This window comes from Crinia signifera, chromosome 2 (genome assembly GCF_055691185.1).
Source record: "Crinia signifera chromosome 2, ASM5569118v1, whole genome shotgun sequence".
Classification (NCBI taxonomy): domain Eukaryota; kingdom Metazoa; phylum Chordata; class Amphibia; order Anura; family Myobatrachidae; genus Crinia; species Crinia signifera.
The window spans coordinates 296,842,480-296,865,747 of NC_139218.1; the positions used below are offsets into that span (position 1 = coordinate 296,842,480).

General features: G+C 41.1%; 1 protein-coding gene across 4 annotated transcripts in view; it reads right to left on the minus strand.

Moving 5' to 3' along the window:
- PIBF1 (progesterone immunomodulatory binding factor 1) overlaps positions 1-23,268 on the minus strand; it is a 270,000-nt gene that overhangs the window by 182,259 nt on the left and 64,473 nt on the right. For all 4 annotated transcript variants that reach the window (XM_083168868.1, XM_083168869.1, XM_083168870.1 and 1 more), the window contains exons 9-10: positions 21,408-21,533; positions 14,533-14,631 (exon numbers count right to left, since the gene is read on the minus strand). In XM_083168868.1, coding sequence (XP_083024994.1) covers positions 14,533-14,631; positions 21,408-21,533 — 225 coding nt within the window. The remainder of the gene's footprint in view (positions 1-14,532; positions 14,632-21,407; positions 21,534-23,268) is intronic.

Genomic DNA, 23,268 nt, shown 5'->3' on the forward strand with positions numbered 1-23,268 from the left:
AGGGGTAAAAACATTAAATACACAACCAGGTACATTTTCTATTTACTATTACAGCAACTTTAAGTACATTGGCCAAAATAGCTGAAAACACAGTGGTTTTGATCAGTGCTGCTTACTACATTTATCCTTATAGCTTGCTGCAGTAAATACTACACAATTTACTACAAAAACTATAAGCATAGCAGCATGTGAGGGTAAATAGTCATAAACATATCTTGTACGGTCAGTGATTGGTTTGCTAAAATGCCATAGAAAGAAAGTCGCTAATAAAGAAGTAAACATGAAATACAATTCTTAAAATGTATATTGTAAATACAACATTCCCCTTTATCATCACTATGATTAACACAATATTATCCTACAACATAAATGTACAGCAAGGGAAAAAGGAGGTCACATATACACTTATGTCACTACAGATGCTTGGAAGCTACAGCTGTTTGTTTTGCTGTATCACGGTGTTGAGCAGGATGAGAACACACCAAATCCACGTTAAATATTAAATACAATAGGAAATGACTGTAGGTAATGAAGAGCTAAAACAAATATTTTGGACTACATGGATAATAAGAAATGAGTATAGAAGAACAGCAAGAACCACATGAACAGGTGCCAAAATCAAACGATGTGACACAATGACATTGTGTTCCATGTCATTTAAATAAAAAAAAAAAAATCAAATAAATTTGAATCTGCTATAAAATAATGCAACAAGTTCTACAGCAGAAAAGTGCTGCCCGCTAATGTCTCACAGCATTGTATGGCCATCCAATACCAAATGTGTTCCTTTAACATACGATGTATCGCATGCGATCCCGTTCCCCACTGCTGGGAGGGGGCTAAGTCAGAGGTCGGAGAGGCAGTGGGACCACGCATTGGATCGGATGTCATACACATGCCATTTGATCATGCAATTTCTCACCCCGTTTCATCGAATGAAATCGGCCAAATGTATAGGGGCCTTAAGTGATCCAAGAAAGGCAAAAGACATCCTGAAAACATGAATTGTTGTAACAGTTCCTGTAGAGGGCCTTTTAAAAACAATACCACCACATACAATAAAGAATACAATATTGTTCTGCTGCAGCAGTTCTTTTATTTTGGTATTAGTGGACCATACCCCACAGTTCACCTAGGCATGAAGGCAGAAAGTTTTAAAAATAATTTGTTGTTCTATATGTAATTAGATTACCAGCATTTTGGATAAAAGTAATTTATATATTATTTGTGATTTACTGTCCAATTAAGAATTCATTAAAAAAAAAATCATGGAATTAGAGCAAAACTGCATCTGTGTAAGAAAAATGCTGTAACAAAACGATCTTTTTAGGGAAGATAATTACTTCAATTATCTAAGTACAACTAAATAATGCTTATAACAAATTCACTAGAGTGCCATCAGTATTGTGTTAGTAGCTTGAGGTTTTTACAGTTTGCTAGCAAATGTTATTAAATGGATGGAAAATCCTCAGAAAATGTTCAACTTGGGGATTTTGGAGGTTTATTTAAGGCTATTATGTGCATTTAATAACCACAGTAGGTCTAATATAGTTATGTTTAAATGCTATTTCCAGCAAGTGAAAATACTGTTTACAAGACAAAAAAAATGACGCACTGATGTAGAAAGTGTCTTGAGTGTTCACACACAGGCACGGAATATTACAAGTCAAACCAGTACCCTAGAAAATCATGCATTATTCTCTGCTGGTTTGGTCAGTTCCCTAACCTGGCGAGGATAACAAATGTGTGCTGTCTCTCGGATTAGAATTAACAAAAAAGGGGTTGTTTAAAATCCCATGCATCATATTATGCAGTTACAAATATGTTTTTTTTTTTTTAAACTATTTTGCCATCCTTCACATTTACTTTCCATTGCGATCGCACAATTCAAGTGTGAATACTCGTGCAAAGTGGATAATAGCCCCAGCAAACAAATTATTCTTAACCCTTTGAGTACATTTGACAAATTCAAATAAATAAGCGAGCCCCGCGAGGGGACACAGAATACCGTCCGCTCGCCCCGCTACGCTCGCCACAGGTTTATGTCCAACTCCATGCCCACTTGGATAGTAGGGGTATGAAAAGGACCCCTTTTTCCCATTGAATTCCATGTTAAAATGGACTCAGTCCATTTTAACATTGATTCCTATGGAAAAATCGGGTCATCGCATCGCATCCGATGGTCGCATGCGATGCGATGTGCCCGATCCGACCCGATTTCTAAATCGGGCGCCCAGATACTACATAAGTACCGAAAATTGGTAAGCAAACATTTTTATTTATCATACTGACCTTTAGGGGGAAATTTAATAGGATGAGAGATTCAGAAGTGAGAGATTTGGTAAGGAATCGACAGTTTTTTTTAAAGCAGCAATTATTTACACTGCACAACCAGTTTGACTTTGCAGTGTAAATGATTGACGCTTTAAAAAACTGGAGATTTCTTACCAAATCTCTCACTTTCTGAATCTCTCATCCTATTAAATCTCACCCTTAATGTTTACATTTGTATAGGAAATATAATCTTTTTTTACTTCGTTTTTATTTGAATTTATATAACAAATGTGAGCGATGCTGGCCTTTTTAGTGTATATTTTGCACATCTCTAACAGAGATGTCACTCAAAGGGTTAATATATCCAATGTTTAAAGTGTGGCAACTGGCTTGCTGAACATCTAGCCTTGTGTTTGTTAAGTTTATGCCATGCTGGCATAAATGTTACACCCCACAAATGGTATAAAGAAACAGCTAACCTACTTACCTCTTCAGGCAAGCCTATCATATTTAAGTTCTACACGCATAACCCTCTGAGGCACTTATGTATTATATAGCTGGGAAGCGGTCATCTATTAGAATGAACTTAGGTCTACAGTCATTAGGTCGACCCCACTAGGTCGACTGGCAGGAAGGTCGACCTGACTTAAGGTCGACATGGGCCAAGGTCGACATGACTTAAGGTCGAATTTGCATAAAGGTCGACATGAGGAAGGTCGACTGGTCATAAGGTCAACATGAGGTTTTTCACTGTTTTTTGAGCCGACAGGCGGTATTTCATGCCCTACCATCCACTAGGGCGTGGAGGAGGTTATTAAAGCTGTGGCGAGCGAAGCGAGCCACCGCGCCCGAAGCATTGCGAGCGAAGCGAGCTATGCGAGGGTCCGATTCTCATTGCCAACTGTGTCCATGTCGACTGTGTCGACATTCGGATAAAAAAACAGTGAAAAACCCATGTCGACCTTATGACCAGTCGACCTCCCTCATGTCGACCTTTATGCAAATTCGACCTTAAGTCATGTCGACCTTGGCCCATGTCGACCTTAAATCAGGTCGACCTTCCTGCCAGTCGACCTAGTGGGGTCGACCTAATGACTGTAGACCTAAGTTCATTCTGATAGATGTACCGATTCCATATAGCTTCCCTTCTGGACTTGTAACTTGGTGGGACTGCTATGCTATTACTGATGCCTGTCCTTGTGTTTCCCTCCTATATCCCTATAGATTGTAAGCTTGCAGCAGGACCCTCTAACCCCCAAGTCTGTCTGTTGTTACCCAGTTTGTTTTATCACTGTCTACTATTGTAACGCAACGGAATCTGCTGCGCTATATAAGAAACTGTAAATAAATAAATAAATAAATAAATAAAATGTAATGTTGCTATGAAATTAAATTACTCACAATTCTAATTAGGGCAGTACAGTTAGCATTACTGACACAGCACTGAGGTCTTTGGTACAAATATCGCCACTGCCTTAACTCTGTGGAGTTTCTATATTCTACTCATGCTTGCGCGGGTTTCCTCAAAGTACTCCGCTTTCCTCCCACACTACAAAAATATACTGGTAGGTTAATTTGCTCCTGACCAAACTGTACAAGCGTTTACGGCATACTTTATGAGCAAAGTAGTTATGTGCCATCAAAATTCTATGATTCTAATTGCTTAGTAAGGTTTTGACCCTATGTTTAATTTTCCTCATTTAAACAGATCAGTAGAATGCATCTAGAGCTTTTTCAATAAATACTAATAACATTAAAGAGACCATGAAGACCAGAATACAACATCGAACAGACATTTTGGGACATAGGGCCTTATTCTAGTTCACTCTGACAAAAACCTTCTTAGATGGACAAAACCACGTGCACTGCAGGTGGGGCAGATGTAACTTGTGCAGAGACAATTAGATTTGGGTGGGGTTTTACTTCAAAGTGAGATCTATATCGCAGTGTAAAAATAAAGCAGCCAGTATTTACCCTGCACAGAAACAAAATAACTCACCCAAATCTAATTCTCACATTTTACATCTGCCCCCCTGCAGTGCACATGGTTTTGTCCATCTAGGAAGGATTTGGTCAGAAAGAGTGAACTAGAATAAGGCCCATAGTTACAAAAGATCGATTCTGATCAATCTTAATCAATGTCAGCTTGATCTTAAATCAATGTTGGGCTTCCAGGGCTAACAAAAAAAAAATTGTCTCTTCCTATATGTGTATTTTGGCCCTGTAAGCCCAACATAGCAAACATACCACTATAATCACAAGCCACCTAGCACATCACAATATTTCCCATGACTGCCCATGGCACTGCATGCCATGTATGTCAAAAGAAGCTGCTGCAACCTGTGGCCAATCACAATAAATACTGACAAAGGTTTCCATTCACCATTAAAAGTGCATTTCCCCATGAGTCTTTATTGTTATGCTTTCTCCTATTCAAAATTCTCTCTAACAGAATAGAGAAGAACCTGTAATGGAATAAGACCTGAGAACCCTGGTGTAATAAGTTGGACTGTTATCACTAGGGGGAATACATTTCTAGAGACTCATGTCAGTTGTTTGTGCAGATGTAGTCATGCTCATCTGTCCTGTTGGCCCACCATCCTGGCTTTGTTGTTGGGCCATGAAAAATTTCACGTTATGGAGTACTAAGCATGCAAAATTTTTACAGTCGGGTGGCATCAAAAAGTAGCCGGGTGGGGATCGTAAAAAAAAGTGGGGCGCTGCACTGTCAGGAGAGGTGCTTAGCACTGCCTATTAGCACTCATTGCAGTTAAAAAAAAAAAAAAGTCTCAGCCCACAACACCAAACACACACTAAAAATAATGACAGTGTGCGCCAAAAATGTATACTGTTATGCCTACTCCACGCCACACAACCATTACCTGCCGTAATGCCCATTACACGTTATGAAACACACCAGAATGCCCATTACACATTATGGCACGCTGTAATACCTATTACATAATATACCACAAGCCATAATGTCCATTACATATACCACATGCCGTAGTGCCTATTACACATTATGGCACATAAGTGCCGCTTAGCTACATGCTCATTGCTACAGGTTGCAGGCTTGATGCCAGGGGTTACAGGCTCTTTGCAAGTGGTTGCAGGCTCTTTGTAGGGATGGACATCACATTGCCCCAGGGGGATTACACCTTGCCCTCCTCTTCACCGCGCCAGATAGAGGGAGCCCCAACCAGGTGAAATGGGAGACAGCGCACCCAAGGCCAGGTGAGATGGGATGGACAACCCACCCCGAAGGTCAGCAGCTATTTTAAAACTTGCACAGGCTCGCAAGCCAATCAGAGCTTGCTCTATGACAGCCATTCAGGAGCCACCACTGCCACTCCTGATTAGCTGCATGAGTGCAAGTTCTGTCTGGCTCGTGACTAAGCCAACACAAATTTTGAAATAGCCATGGACCTGCCGGCTGGGTTGTCCACCGCTCTGTGCGGCTAAGCGGAACACTCTGCCCAGCTAGGGGAATGTCAGGTGGCAGGGTGCACCTTGCCGGGCAGAGCACCTAAAAACACAGTGGTAGGGGGGACACTGCACTGCTTTGCAGCTGGGTGGCGATTGCTCCAATAACAAAAACTACAGAACAGCGCCACGGATTAATATGTAATGAGCCATTGCCAATTACTGTCCGTCTTTGCTTGCACTTTACCCATCTACAGTATACCGAGCTTACTGTAGCTCCATAAGGGTGGGCTCCCCTGTGGCCGATGGTCTCGGCCCGCCACTGTTTTGTAGTAATTATGCTACATAGATGCTCATTTATGCCCCTTTCCCACTGCAGCCTTAAAACGGTATTTTGCCGATTTTTGAGGGCAAAATACCGTTTAAGGCTGCAGTGGGAAAGCGCCAGAGTTGAAATACCATTTAAAGTTAAACGGTATTTCAACCCGTGTTCAGAGCAGGGTTTTACACGGTAATCTACCGTTTAAGAGGCAATGGGAATGCATCTTAAACGGTAGAGATGATGGCTGATTTTTTTCAGCCATCATCTCCGTGTGTGTACGCTGCCGGGCTGAAAGATTAACCACTTTCAGCCCGGCGGTACGCCCCGCTGCCACCCCCCGCCCCCCCCCTCCTGTCATACTCACTTGTCCACGACGCGCTGCCCCGCTGTGTCCGGCTGGCTGCTGCTGCGGTGGATAATCGCGACGCTGGCCGGGTCCGCCCACATGCACCGCCTCCCTCCGTCCTGCTCCACACGGAGCAGCACTGGCCACCAATGTTTGATTTTGTAAGCCAGTAATATATAGATTGCTGGCACATGCCAGCAATCTATATATTTCTGGAACCACTGGGCACCAATGTAAAACGTAAGCCAGTAATATATAGATTGCTGGCACATGCCAGCAATCTATATATTTCTGGAACCACTGGGCACCAATGATAAACCTAAGCCAGTAATATATAGATTGCTGGCACATGCCAGCAATCTATATATTTCTGGAACCACTGGGCACCAATGTAAAACGTAAGCCAGTAATATATAGATTGCTGGCACATGCCAGCAATCTATATATTTCTGGAACCACTGGGCACCAATGATAAACCTAAGCCAGTAATATATTGATTGCTGGCACATGCCAGCAATCTATATATTTCTGGAACCACTGGGCACCAATGTAAAACGTAAGCCAGTAATATATAGATTGCTGGCACATGCCAGCAATCTATATATTTCTGGAACCACTGGGCACCAATGATAAACCTAAGCCAGTAATATATAGATTGCTGGCACATGCCAGCAATCTATATATTTCTGGAACCACTGGGCACCAATGTAAAACGTAAGCCACTAATATATAGATTGCTGGCACATGCCAGCAATCTATATATTTCTGGAACCACTGGGCACCAATGACAATCATAAGCCAGTAATATATAGATTGCTGGCACATGCCAGCAATCTATATATTGCAGGCACCACTGGGCACCAATGATTTAGTTATTAGGCAGTAATATATACATAGCTGGCACTGGCCAGCAATGTATATATTACTGTCCACCATGGGTTAAATTGAGCCGACATATAGCACAAATGTCGACGGCTGCGGGATTTGTACACACCACTGGCCCCTCCCCCACCTTTTATTATGTGAAAACAACTGTGGGTGTGCACCTTTTTATCCCTGAAAAGCCAATAAAGTCAAAGGCACTCATTTGTGTTGTAAAAACGTTTTGAAGAGCTAAAACGTTTTACCTGCAATGGGAATGGGACTTAAATGGCATTTAAAACTGTAATCTGCTGCAGTGGGAATGCTAAATACCGTTTAAGATTACCTGTAACTTAAAACGGGTCTGCAGTGGGAAAGCAGCATTAGCCTCAGAGACTCGGTGGGGAAATGTATGCAGAGCTTAGCTCTGTACGAGTGGGCTAAGCTCGGCATACATTTCCCAGAGTCCCTGAAGCTGAATAGGCATCTACGTAACATAATTACTGTACAACATGGTGGCGTGCCGAGATTATTAGCCACAAGTGTAGCCTTATATATATTTATTCATTAGGTATATTCTGGAGTTTGTTTGTAGTGTACAAAAATCTGTATGCACATTTTCATCTTCATTACTTCTTAATGCCATAAACTGCAAAAACAAAATGTTTGTAAGATTAAACAGCTATGGAATGCTGTTCACCCAGAATTGTATTTTAAAAGGCCTATGGCATAGCCTGGGATTAATGCCTTCTGTGTCTGTCTTAGTTATGCAACCACATTTTAGTGCAAGATCTCTGTTATATCACAGTATATTATACAATGTATCTGTCTACACTACAACTAAGTACAAATGGGTCATATTCAAATCTGATAGCAGGACACGTTTGTTCTCAAAATGGCCAAAACCATGTGCACTGCAGGTGAGGCAAATGTAACATTAGTTAGATTTTGGTGGGGTGTGTACCTTGTCTATCTGCGCTCTTTTGGGTAATAACCCCCTTTTTTGGTGTGTGTGTTGAAACCAAAATCTAATTTGCAGTGTAAAAATAAGGCAGTCAGTATTTACTCTGCATAGAAACAAAATAACTCACCCAAATCTAACTTTGTCTGCACATGTTACATCTGGCCCCTGCTGCAGTGAACATGGTTTTGCCCATTTTGATAACAAATATGTCTTGCGATCAGGTCTGAATAAGGCCCAATATCTAGCCATAAACCTCTTTCTTTATATATGTCACAATCAAAATCTACATTTTATATATTTAGCACCTTCTAGAAGATAATAGCTGCAGAAATCACCTGAATATAGCAGCTGTGGCCATTTTCTCTGCGATTCGCACAGTAGAGAAGTCTCCAGGGAATAAACCAGTTGTAACTTTCCCAGGCAACAGCACATGCTCAGACTCTGTCACAATGGCAAGGATTGGAGGGTGAACCCATGCCCCTCCCTCTCTTAAACCTCTTGACACCAGACCGATATTAAATTAGGAATTAGGAATGGTTATTGAGAAATCGGTTCCATCTCAACTGGAAACTATCAACCCATGATATTTATGATTAGAGACAGGATTATATGCAACATAAAAAGCTTGAAATATGCATGCAAATATGCATGAAAAATACTTAAAATATGCATTAAAAAGTGTTAAAATATGCTACATTAAATAATAAAAAAAGTAATTTTTCACTTATTTATTTAAAAATCAGCATACAATTAGTTGCAAATAACCCTCAAAAATAGGCCCACAGCATCTGCAGATGTCAGTATGCTGGCTGCTACCGCATACTGCAGCATCCAAAGCTCTTCTTGCATCAACTACACGGACCCTTATATCCAGCGCCGATGGATCAAATGTCAGCATAGCGTGTGAGGGTGCGCAGTGGAAGGATTCCTCCCTGCACCACATACTCACTGTGACACGGCATTTCCTCCACGCCGCGTGATGTCACAACTCTTCCGCCCGCCTCCTCTGTTGCAGAAGTCTGTCTCTTGGTGTAAAGTCCCAGGCCAGGGGCAGGCAAAGGTTCAGGAGCTTCGTAATGGCATCCGCCCCGACTGACTTTTATCAACATGTATTGGCAGCCTAGAGCAGTGTCAGACATATTGTACATCCAAGGTTCCCCACACTGCGCACATATTGCCCTAGCCTGCACACTCTACCACTACCTGGCCAGCAGCAGCAGGGCAAAGCAGTGCTGTAACTTGCGGGTGGAAAGGGGGCAGGGCCTAAAATATGCACCAATACTAGATTTTAGGTAAAATATGCAATAACCAGTGAGAATGGGCAAAATATGCAAATGCATATGCAAATATGCAAATGCATATAATCCTGTCTCTATTTATGATCCATTCCAGTCAGGATTCAGCAGAAGACATAACACAGAAACAGCCCTGATATGTGTGCTTAATGGTCTTCTTATAGTTCCTTCTGGAGTTCTCTGCAGCATTTGACACCATGGAACATGGGATTTTTATTTGCATCTGGAAAATTCCTGTGAACTGGCTGGAACAGTCTTTAGCTGGTTCAAATAATTTCTTCCGGCAGGACACAGAGTCTGAAGTAAACTTACCACCAGTGCTACTGCTATATGGTGTTCCAACAAGGTTCTATACCAGTGTTTCCCAAACCTGGTCCTCAAGTACCCCCAACAGTGCACATTTTCCAGGTCTCCACACAGTGACAAAATTAGCTCCACTTGTAGGTCTTTTAAAATGTCTCTGAATAATGTGTGCACCTGCTGGGTGACCTGGAAAACGTGCACCGTTCGGGGTACTTGAAGACCAGGGTTGGGAACCACTGTTCTATACTATCCCCATACACAAATCTACCTATCCTTTGTTCTGGCTACTGGGAACATAAAAGCAACCCTAAATAGCTGTCTAGCGGAGTTCCAGGAGTGTACGAGTGCAAGTTGGGTGTTACTAAATCCCGATAAAACAGAGATCGTTATGATACGCACGCAACATCAAAAACAACAGGACAACAACATAGCCATCTAATTGCTTGGGAATGCAGAATTACAAAAACACTGATAAAGGTGCGGAATCTTGGCATTATCCTAGATGGTGGTACGACTCTTAAACATCAGGTATTATCTGTCACAATCAAATCCTAATTTTTTTATCTGAGGAACAGTGCCAGAATCATGTACTTCATTCCCTCTGAAAACATGCGAAAAGTCATTTATGCATTTATATCATCTCAAGTAGTCCACTGCAGTGGTTCCCAAACTTTTTAGTATCACGGTACCCTGGAGTATCAGAATTCTTTTCATGGCACCCCGGATATGGATCATTGGATAGACAGAAACTAGCATTAGGTCGACACCACAAGGTCGACATGCCTCAAGGTCGATACGACTGAAGGTCGACATGGTGTTAGGTTGACAGGGTCATTAGGTCAACAGTTAAAAGGTCGACATGGGGTTTTTCAATTTTTTTGTCCCAAACTTCAACACAGTTGACATGGACACTGAAACGTAGAACTGCGTCCACTCGTATGGGTCGCTACACTCGCCGTGCTTCGGGCACAGTATTATTTTATTCTCCCACCATGCCCTAGTGGATGGTAGGGCATGAAATACCACCTATAGGCACAAAAAAGTGAAAAAAAACCCATGTCGACCTAATGACCCTGTCGACCTAACCCCATGTCTACCTTGAGGTGACGACCTAATGCTTGTTGACCTAATGACTGTATCCCGGCACCCCTAGGGCAAACGTTTCTCATTGATAAAATTTTGTACATTGTGTCGCATCCTACATATCAGTTATGTTGTAATGGAGAGGATTCACTTCTGTTTGTCCACAATTTACCTATTACATTGGTCATAAATAATTTGAATTGGTCATGGACCACCATTGCAAGGCACCTGAGTTTACCAGCAAATGAATGCCACTGCTTACAACTGGTACAAAAATGCAGTTGCCAGCCTGCAAACCAACCAGCCCCTTTCCAACCACATAACAACCATTCTCTACACCAGGCATTCCCAACCACGGTCCTCAAGGCACACCAACAGTGCAGGTTTTGTAGATAGCCAGGCTTAAGCACAGGTGACTTAATTAGTATCTGAGGGATTCAGATTAAACCATCTGTGCTGAAGCCTAGATATCATTAAAACCTGCACTGTTGGTGTGCCTTGAGGACCGTGGTTGGGAATGCCTGCTCTACACACTCCAGTGGTAGCCTGTAAGATGGTGAATCTTTTTTTTTTTTTTTAAATGCCTTACTACAATATGCTGAAACATTACTATATAACTATGTTCCCACAGCAAGCTGGGCAATATGAGGCATGTAAACTTCCACGATGAGAAATTACAGAGAAGGTAGACGCCTACTCTTAGCGATCAGCACAGCAGCTCTTAAGACAATACTACAGGAGCGCACTTCTGCATCCTCCCCAACATTCCTACTGTTTAAATATAAAACAGATTCATCTCGTCAGGATAGACTGGGCTGAAATGACTTTCATAATGTGGGAAAGCTATATCGCCACACTGTCTACGAACATACAGTAGCAGGTCCATGACAGTGTAAAAGAAACACTACTTGGTACTTATTGTGATTGGTAAGTAATGATTCTCCCTATAGACTTTGATCATGCCCAAACTTTTCTTTTAAATTTCCTTTTAATATCATATTTATTTATGTTTAATATATAACATATGAAGCAGATTTGTATGTATCGTTCTCAAACTATTAATCCTCTAATAGGGTGTAGACCCAGTTCGATATGGACTTTTTTTCTATTAGATTTTGCTTATATAAGCAAAATTGAATCGAAAGGAACTCAAACGCATTCGAATCAATCCCGATGCGTGGCACCGCGGCATCGAATAGAAAAATAGACTGTGCAGGCAAGACTATATAGTACAGATCTGTAGTATGTAGCCTAAATCATATGTGTACATGGCGCCGTGCATTTCGATCCGGATTCGATCAGTATTAAATAAAAGTATATTGAACCATGTGTAAGACAAATCTGTCGTACAAATGTTAAGACTTTTGGATAATTGAATTTGTGTATGGTATAGCGTTACATGCAGAAATGCCTTTTTCGTGTGAAAACGTCTGTATTCTGTTTATTTTTGTAAAGAACAGATGACTTTTTGGTATGGATACATATATTTGTACCTTTATTGTATAAACTACAGTGTTTCAATAAAAGGATGTTTCAAAAAATGGATTACTAATTTTTAAATCCCCACAAAACCCACGGTACCGGAAGTAGCTTCTGATTCCACACTGTGCCCCCTAATTACTGATGAGGTTAGACCTTTGTGCACATTCTTCAATATAAAATAATGAATTAATATAAGAAAGGTTCTGTATTTCAAAAGGCCACAGTGGCTGTGGAGTATTTTGACAGTAAGTAAATTGATGAACTTTGTCAGGATTACAAAATTAGGAAGGAACAACTGCATACAAACCTTACCTGTACATTGGTACATTGGTTCGCGAATAAGAGTGGACACAAAAGGCCTATTGGGTTTACAAATGAAGCAGACTCAAGAAACCAAACCTTTTTAGTTAAAATAAATAAATAAATAGTTAGATAAGCAAATGGCATACTTTTAGGAATATGCTTATTGTTCCAGAGGTAATGGAATCCCGCACCATCTGTCTGGACAGCATGTGTAGTTTTACAGAATGGTATTCTAGAACTTAACCCTTTAAGTGCCAACATCTCTGTGAGAGATGTGCAAAATATATGCTAAAAATGCCAGCGTTGCTCACATTTGTTATATGAATTCAAATAAAAAAATGTTGTGTAAAAAAAAGATTATATTTCCTGTGTAAAGGTAAACATTACATTTCATTATGATGAATAAAAAGGTTTGCTTGCCGATTTTCACACCTATTTCGACAAATTTACTTGGCACTCAAAGGGTTAACAATGTTACAAGACAGACGAGTGTTAAGATAGACAGTCCAAAGCTGTTATCAATATTGATTTAGTCTGCATGTTTATCAGTGCTAGGGTGTAATTCTTTTTTTATATAAGTGTCTTCTTGATGAAGGAATTATTAAGGCCAAAGTGTAGTTTAGCAAAACATTGGTACTTTCAGGTGTAGTTTGGAAGCAGTCAAGACCAGATTTCACATAAAATAACAGGTCTTTCAAAAGCATGAATTTAAATCATCATCCCAATTCTTTAACTGGTCCATATACAAGCTGCATTGCTTTTTGAATGCTTTATTTTTATTTTTTTTAGAACTGGTCCTGATAGACAAGAAAGTTCAGACCACATGTTGAAAGAGGTTTCGTGCCTTTCAGAACCTAAAAATAATAGTCTTGTATAACAGTGGTCATATTCTGATGAATAAATTATTAATACCAGCATTCAGATAAATATGGGCCATTTTTTAGAAATGCTGATCTTATGGAGTAAATTCTCAAATATTAATTTGAACTGTATTAAGACATAATAATAATTTGTTTTCTTTCTAGATAAGACTGTATAATAAGCTAATATTATGGTTGAAAATATAGTCAAAATGGATATTGAAGTCATTTGTTTAAGGTGTGTGGGATTCCTCCCTGTACTACGGGTTTCCACCCACAATCCGCAAAAAATACTGGTAGGTAAATTGGCTCCTAACAAAAATTCAACTAGAATGAATGTGTGTGCGGAGACGGCAGGGAATCCACTCCCCGCCACCGTGCTGACAGAGAGATGCTCGCGCCTCACTGTCAAATGGAGCTCCTGTCCGCCAGTTTAGGAGATCTGGCGATTCTATAGGCTGGCTGAAAGGCTCTCCATCCATGCGGAATATGTGTGCGCTATATAAATAAATGGTAATAAATATATAATGTTTTATTTTCTTGGGATGTTATAAACAACTAAGCTCATACTACTGCAGCGTACACACGGTGAGATTTTGTGTTCGATTTTGACTATATAGTGAAAATCGAATGGTTTTCAGCCTCATTCAATGCCGATTCGTTCCTGATGCGTGTTCCTGTTTAGTGTAAATCGAACAGTAAAATAGACTGTGCAGGCAAGACTATATAGTGCAGATCAGTACTATATAGTCAAATCGAATGATTTTTGCGCACCGTTAAATAAGATCCCAATCGAATTGCAAACAAAATCGCACCGTATGTACAAACCATATGAATGACAGTGATTTATATTTTTGCTGCACTAAATGTTGTACCTTTACCTCTAGCTTTGGATAATATGGAGACAGTCAGCGCGCGCTGTATTTGTAGTTACGCCAATTCTTTCAATAATGTATGTGCAACTTGCATCTCATCTAAAACAAACATAATTTTCAGCATTTATACATACTCACTGTTCTAATATCTGGTCATATTTAGACAGCGCCTCTCTCTCAGCTGCAACCGCTCGCTCTTTTTCAGCGACAGCATTGTCCTTTGTTTCCCTTAGATTCCTGCAATAAATGACGAAAAAATGATTAAGCTGAGTTTACGTTTGTTTTTTTTCATTGTCCAAGAATATTCAGTGGTTCACAGTTCTCTGAAACACAATAATGTGGTGAAAAAAATATTTTGTTCACTGTACACCACGCTTTCATCCAATAGGACTGAATGAATAGAACAACCTTTTCTCACGTCATGACATCCAGTGTTCATGAAGCACTGAACTGTAGTTTGATTTTCTCCCTTTGTATTCAGATGAAATTACTCTGATTTTAATATATTTTTTGATAATATAGTTATGGACAATGATAGGTGATCATTCAGCAAAGCATAAGAAGCATGTTCTAACAATAAATTACAAAATGATTCACATTAGCAATAGAACAGCTTTATTGTTTGTGGAGACCAACAGGAGGGGATTACTAGAAACAGGATCTGGTTAGAGTACAGAATCCAGTATGCCGACAGTCGGAATAACAATGCTGGAATGTCATAAGTATGCCAGAACTGGTAAGGGTTAAGCTGAGGGAAAGGGAATCCTCATACACCTAGCTTCTTTAGGTCATATGGCGCAAGATGCCTGATGCGAGACGCTCCAACACTGGCGGTAACGCTGTGAACATTTCACTAAATACGACATTGTTGCTATATCAGAGATGCTAGGTTGCAACTCTTGTTAGAAAGGGATTAGTATTCATTATAATTACATTTTCTGTATAAGGCGCCACAAGGGGTTTGCAGCGCCGCACATAGGGCACACATTAGAACAATACAGGGTGCACAGAACAAACCATTACAGTAACTAAAAAACTAAATATAGCACAGGAAACAATTATCAGTACACAATACAGCTAAGATGTAGGGAAGCAACGGAGTTGTCCTGGGGCCAGTTGTTGTAGGAAAAGTTGAATGATTACAATGGTGGAGATGCAGGTATGGACAGTCGATCAGTTTTAGATCGGTCACTGAAGTGCAAGAGAAGAGGGCTGTAAGAATGGGGGGAAAGAGGGGCCCTGCTCCAAGGAGCTTACAGTCCAGAGCAGGGATGGGGAACCTTTTTTGTGGCAAGGGCCATTTGTAATGGGGAGAAATCCTTTGGGGGCCATATATCAAAATGCCATTTACAAATTTCACTGCAGCAGCTGTCCCACGCTCCGGTGGCTGCCGCTGATCAGGACTCCCAGTCTCATGCTGCTGCTGCATGTCATGAGAACTACTGCCCTCTTACGATATTTCCCCTTTACTTGACTCCCGGCCAAGCCGTCTGGTGGGTGGGTGGGCCACTCACACTGGCTCAGGGGGCCGTTTACGGCCTGCGGTCAGGAAATTCCCTGCCCCTGGTCTAGAGGGAGGGGGAACAGACAGGTGCTTTGATGAACAGGTGAGCTTTCAGTGCTGGTTTGAAGCTTTGCAAGGTTAGGTAGAGGCTAATAATGGGGAATGGGGGCAGCACAGACAAAGACTTGTATAGGCACATGGGATGCAGTTACCAGGTTAGAGGATAGAGGACGGTCATTGGCCGACCGGAGGAGGGAGGGAGTGTGTAGGGATATGAGGTTGCAAATGTAGGGAGGATTGGAGTTAGAAAGGTCCTTGTATGTGATGGTGAACCAGGAGGGATTAGTACAACCTATACTGTATATACACAGTCACAAATTCAGCATAATGATCACCACTGTGGATGGCTTGGCTGGACTCTAGTGCATTAGCTAAGTCTCGTATGTGGTGGAAATACATGCTCGCAGCATGGCACAGAAAGCCGTTGCTGTGTATTGGTGGCAGCAATATTACACTATTTCTAGAAGGGCTTCATCCATAGCATACTTGTATACCAGTCTTTGAAATTAATAGCATGTAGGTATTGGATAGGAACCTGTGGTATATAGCATTATTACGCTTAATGCAGTTGCAGTGTTAGATGATGGTACATACAGCTGAGAAACATGGGCACAACCTGAACTACTATAGAGAACAAATGCTGTTGAGCGAAAAAAGGGGACAGTGGGCCTTTGAAACAGATTGCCTACCAAACGCTGGGGCAGATATATTAAGCCTAATAAAATGGTAAAGTGATAAAGTGGAAGGCGATAACACACCGGCCAATCAACTCCTAACCAGTGGCGGTTTTTACCTAAGGGCTGCAGGGCGGCAACCCCCCAGGTAAAATCCAGGCACTGTAGTGAAGCCAGATGCAGTCTGTGAGACTGCAATGGCTTCACTGTGACTGGTAGTGATGTCCTATTGGAAGTCCGAACTGCCAGTCACCAAGGCAGTCCCATTGGGAGGTGTTTCCTCCCTCCAGGATGCTTCTCTATGGGCTGCCGAGCAGCAGCACATAAAATCCAGGGATTGTGCATTCACAGTACTTACATCAGTACTGTGCACGCACTGGTCACCGATGCCTGTCATCTGTGTTATACAGGTGCCGGGACTGTGATATCCCTTCTATGAGCTGTTACCAAAGCAGCCCATAGACCATGGGTCCTCAAACTGCGGCCCTCCAGATGTTGTGAAACTACAAATCCCAGCATGCCTTGCCACAGTTTTAACACTCCCTTATAGCAAAACTGTGGCAAGGCATGTTGGGATTTGTAGTTTCACAACATCTGGAGGGCCGCAGTTTGAGGACCCATGCCATAGACGCTTGCCATATGCGCAGTGCAGAGGTTTGTACTGTGCATGCGCCAGTCACGGCGCCTGTCATCATAGTACAGGCACCTGGAAAGCAGCGCCTGTGGCAGGGACCAGGAGAAGCGGCGAAAGGAGGGGGTTGCCTGTATCGCGGGAAGTGGCAGCCCCCCTCCTGCCATGAGGTACGAGCAGCCACTGCTCCAGTCATTTTTCAAACACAGCTGATTGGCTGGTTATTATTACCTTCCACTTTATCACTTTACCAGGTTTAATGCATCTGCCCTCTGTCCTCAAGGCCCCCTAACAGTTCAGGTTTTAAGGATATACATACTTAAGCACAGGTACCATAGTAAGTTTGATTATACCATCTGTGCACAATAAGGGATTTCCTTAAACCATCTATTGTTTGGGTGACAAGCATAACATTTTGAAAACCCTGTATTAGCTGAACTGTAGGGTGCACTGCATGTGATCAGAAAGCAGATTATACACCTAATAAAGCACTACCAATCACTCAGAGGTGCCTGCAATTCTAACGTGGATGAGACCTCAATTCAGAGTCTGACTGCTATAACAAGCCATGTTCTACTCTTTTCAGGATGATCAAATTGTGCATCTCATTCCTGTGTGTCCCCCGACTTCATGCCTGTAACCAATGTTCCCTCTAATTTTACAAAGGCTGTGTGCCATAAGATTTTGGCTGTGCAACTTTGGAAGGAAATTTTAATTTTTGTGCGTCACTTATATATAACTGGAAAATGACGTTCAGCATTTGTTTTAACTTTATTTCAAAATGATATTAAACATTTAAACATTCAAAACGCAGCACACAATGTAGTTAATGTGTGAAACACACATTAATTGAGTCCACAACTGCAAAAAGGGACCACTGCTGCTTTGTCCGCTCTGTTGTAATGTCTGTGCGCACGCTTGTCAAGTTGTGTGCGCGTGCACGTGCGCACAGCTTAGAGGGAACACTGCCTGTAACCCATACTTGCCTACTTTTGAAAACTTATTTCAGAGAGATTATAGAATTTTGCAAAGCGTCCCATTGAGGGGGCGTGTATTGCTTCACCCAAAGGGCGTGTCTAGTTCCATATATAGAGAGATTGTCAAAAAAGACTCTGAATGTGGCAACTAGAATTGTGGGTGTGTACTGCTACATCTGAGAGGAATCTAGTAAAATGACTTACAGTATATTCAAATGTAGATGAGCCCCAAAGCAGTTAGTAAGAGATACTATACTTGCTAAGGTGTTGGAAAATGGTGCTGATGATTCAATGTAAATGTATCTATCTCTCATTCCTTTTTTCCCCAAAGATGTAACAGTGTTATGTGGGCTAGGTGAAATGAGGGAGATTGCTAGACTATTGGGGGAGAGAGGGAGATTGCTGTTATTTCAGGGAGTCTGTTTTACTGTCTCAATGCAAAAGGAAAGCTTTGGTCCATGTATATTTTGAAAATAAATGGTTATAGCCCACCTAATTAGATGTTTAAATAGTAAATGCTAGTAGAAGTAGCAGTCTTTATTCTGCTATAAAAAAAGCTGAAAAAAATAAGCATATATCAAAAATTTCATATGTGTATAGTGAAATGATCCTTGGAAAAAAAAAGAAAGAAAAACAGAGGTTGGTATTTAAACTGAGCGATCATTCTGATATAAAGTACAGCAGGATGTGCCAGGTGCATGATTGATGTCCCACCTAATCCCCCACCAAAAAGAAAGATTTAAAAAACAGACTGTATCAAGTAATGGGGCAGATGTATTAAGCCTTAACAAGAGATACATGCAAGGGTGATAAAGAGAGATAAACATCCAGCCAATCACCTGCTAACTGACTTTTTTCAAACACAGCCTGTAACATGGCAGTTAGCAGGTGATTGGCTGGATGTTTATCTCTCTTTATCACTCTTGCATTTATCTCTTGTTAAGGCTTAATACATCTGCCCCTAATGTTCTTACAGCAGAAGTACATTGTACCTATCTACCAGATGTTTTCTACAACATCTTGTGCCCAGCACCAAACTTAATGATGGTATTACAGCTAAGAAATGGGCGAGCACCTGCATCATCCAGGGCATTGCTCGCTGTCCCCAGTAAGTAAAAGTCTATGATCACTGTAACTGCAATAGATTCTGGATCATGGACTTTGCTACGAGGTTCAGACTACAGATCACTGATGCGCATCAACAGATGCCAGCTTGTACGGAGAAACATGCACACAACCAGCCAATGAGGAAATACAAGGCAAGAAAAATGTCTCCATTTAACACGGCTATCATATTTATGATTATTTTAATAGCACATACATAGCTATAGAAACTTGTAATAAAGAAACTGCTACTCTTTCTATGTGTATGAGGAAAATTAAGCTTTTCTTGAAAGCAGATAGAACTTGAAGGATTTCTATCTCATGCTTATTATGAGATTATTACCATAATCAAGTGTTACCTGTGAATAGGTGGAATTACTTTAAGCCTGTAATTAAGAATAGCTGTCTACTTCCTCAAACATGTCGTGTGCTGCTCAATCCTGTAGGAGCCATTGTATTGCTCAAGTCATTGTTAATTCTTTGAAAAGGTTGTTGCAATGATGTAATACCACAGTCGGACACATTCTTCAAAAGGCACATTACAAATGTCAAAACTCTAACCAACAGAGATGATCTCACCAGAACACACCCTGACAATAGGCACAAGTGAGAGCCCTCCAACATACTGTATTATTGTATATCACACGTTACTTAGGTAACTGCAATCTATTTATAAGGCAATCTCCCAAGCCAGTACACAACAAGGAAACCTGATTTTGAGATTATAAAAGGCTAAACTCTAAATTATCACGAGTACTATTAAGGTATAGAATTGCTGTGTATTACGGCTTTCACATTGCAAACCTGGGTCGGCCATTATACATAGGGTAACCTAGATTAAACCCTTTTTTAACCATTAAGGGTTGAATTTTTGGGGTTGTGTGACCCATGTTATTCACATTCGTGCTTTCACACTGCACCCCAACCCGGGTCAACTCAACAATAACCCAGGTTATTAGTGCAGTGTGAAAGGGGTATATGGTGAGGGTGTGATAAATTCTGCAGTACCTGCACTATTGGTTGGATGTACATGGGGATTAGGATGCACTGCTGATAACTGACCATACTGTACTTAGACTCTGGATAGCTGGCAGCAGCGTTTTCAATAAATCTCTAATATTCAAATCTCAGTGGGAGTGGAGGTGATGTTCAGCTTAATGCAACCCCCAGAATGGGTGTGAATTATCTCAGAGACAATGTCAAAGTAGCCAGTCAACAGGTTGACATAAAAAGTTGACATTGTTAAAAGGTCAGCAAGCATGAGGTCAACAAAAGGTTGACACAAGAAAAAGGTTGGCATACAAAATGGCGACACATGAAAAGGTTGACAAAAGGTTTTAATTTTATTTTTGGTGTCAATATTAACACCTTAGGTCATGGACCCCCAATTAGTGTAGCGTGTATCCTCACCATGCGTTGGGCCATGTGCTTTGCGCTACTACCGCTGTACATGGCAAACCGTACCATTCCCAGTCCACATGGATACTAAATCATGATTTTTTTTTTTAAATGCATGTGTCGACCATTGCCATGTCAATCTTTTGTAATATGGACCTAGTGCATTACAGCCTTTTGGTGTCTACCTATTGATTGTCTATCTGATTCATTCGGATAACCCCCACAAATTATGGCACAGCCCAATTGCAGGGGCAAGAAACAAAAATCTGCAGTAATGATGGCCGCCAGGTGCAAGAAAGACAGAAAGAAAACGCTTTGTGGCTAGGGCTGTTAATGTAACTGTACCCAGTCAGCTTAATTTTAGAGGAAAGTAAAATTGTATCCACAATGAATGTTATTTGTTACAAATGAAGTCATCCGTAACCATAAATTAGTCAAAGAAATAAACAAGCCAATAATACAGGAGACACAGAACTTTGTGGAAAGGGGTGTGTTCATCATTTAATAACTTGTGACAATCCGTGTAATCCAAAATAAGAAACTGATCTCCAAACTAATTACGGCTAGAACGGCTGCTCTAGGTTTAGTCAATAAATTCTTAAGTAGTTACCACATATCTACTCATTGTAAATAGACGCTGTCAGTATGTGTGGTGTGACTGATACCTGTTTTCCCGCTCATACATCTCTTTCGAGGCCCCTCGAAGCTGCTCAATTTCATGACTTGTTTTCAACCTAATTTGTTCCAACTCATCACGCAGCTTGTTTTCATATTCTGTTTTATAGTGGTCCCTGAAAAACAATTACAGAATGTGATATTCACTGTGGCATGGGCATGGACATTGTATTTATAGGTAACATTGTAACATACCTTTTTTATTCTTATACACAATTGGGTTTATAGATATAATATTTTACTTAACGGTTTTACTTCATATGAGGGTATTCAATTCAGCTTTTTATTCTTCAGCTAGCCAGATCGCAGTCCCATCCACATAAATATAACTACCGGGGTGTCCTCCAGAACCTGTAACAGCTCACATATATAGAAAAAGATGGAAGCACTCTCCAAATTTTTTATGCAAGTAAAACCAGCTGTGGCTTTTATTAGATATGCCTTAACGGAATAATTGTAGAAAACATGATACTCAGCGATTCCGTCCCATAAGGACCGTCATCAGGAGCATAGCAGCAGTGTCAACATTCCAAACAAGTATCACAGCACAAACCAGGCAGCATTTCCTACGGCACGGACTCTGCTACTGGTATAGCGCTATTTGTATCCTGTGTGTGTTGGTAAAAGGGCACCAAAATTACAAACCATCCTACTTCCGCATGACATGCAGGAGACGTCACTTCCGGTCCGCCATAGTTAACAATAAAGCCACCGATAATATAACAAAAATGGTCATGCACAGAAATGGAGTAGACTAACGTCCCTCCAACAATAGTGTAATTTAATATCAGCAGGTGGTAATCAGGCTAAGCCGAGAATATCGGCAAAAAAGTGCAGTGACAGGAAGCGGACACCACAGACCTCGCTGACAAGCAGGAATCCGTGCAGCAACAATATGTACAACAGAGTTCTGTCTGGGGGATCAACCACCCCTATATGAACAAGAGCACATACTCCCTCGATATGGACATCACATTAAGTATTTCAAACGTTTCAAACGAGTGAATTGAATGACCTAGACATCACTGTTAGATTCACTGGACAAATTGAGTTACAGTCTATACATTTTTTAGACGACACAATTTTTAAAAGCAACAACTCTATTGGAAGGACACGGATCACAACTCTCTTCTTTTTGCTACAAGTAACCACCCGCCAGGCTTGAAAAACAGCTTGCCGATATCCCAAATTATGAGAGTCTTTGCTAATAATTCTGATCCAGTGAGGGCCGAAGCACAAATACAAGAAAAGCGTTTGCGGTTCCTGGAACAGGGTTACACTAACTCATTACTTTATGACTGCCTGTTTAGGGTACGACAAAAATTGTATACGACAGTACAACATAAAGGCCCCACCAATATTTATGTGACCCAATTTGATGAAAAATCCACTGTGATTACACGTGCCATAGGTCAACACTGGCCAGTGATAGCCTCTGATCCAGCAATACATGCAGCATTACCACACAAACCAACTGTAGCTTATAGACGTGGTAGAAATTTGAAACAACTTCTTATGCACAAACCTCAAACATCCACGGAAGATCGCACCTGGCTATACGCAAGAAAACCAGAGGGCTTTAAGTGTGCTGGATGCACAATGTGTAATTCAATGTTACCAGGGACAAGTTTCCCCCATCCACACAGAGGCAGTCCTATCAAGATAAGATATAAACTTCATTGTTTGCTGGACTTCGTAATCTACTTGCTCTATTGCCCATGCGGGCTTACCTACGTTGGCCTGACAACTTGTACCTTTAAAGCAGGGGTATCCAAACTTTTTGAAAAGAGGGCCAGATATGGTGACGTGAAAATGTGTGGGGGCCGACCATTCAGCCTGACATTCTTTGAA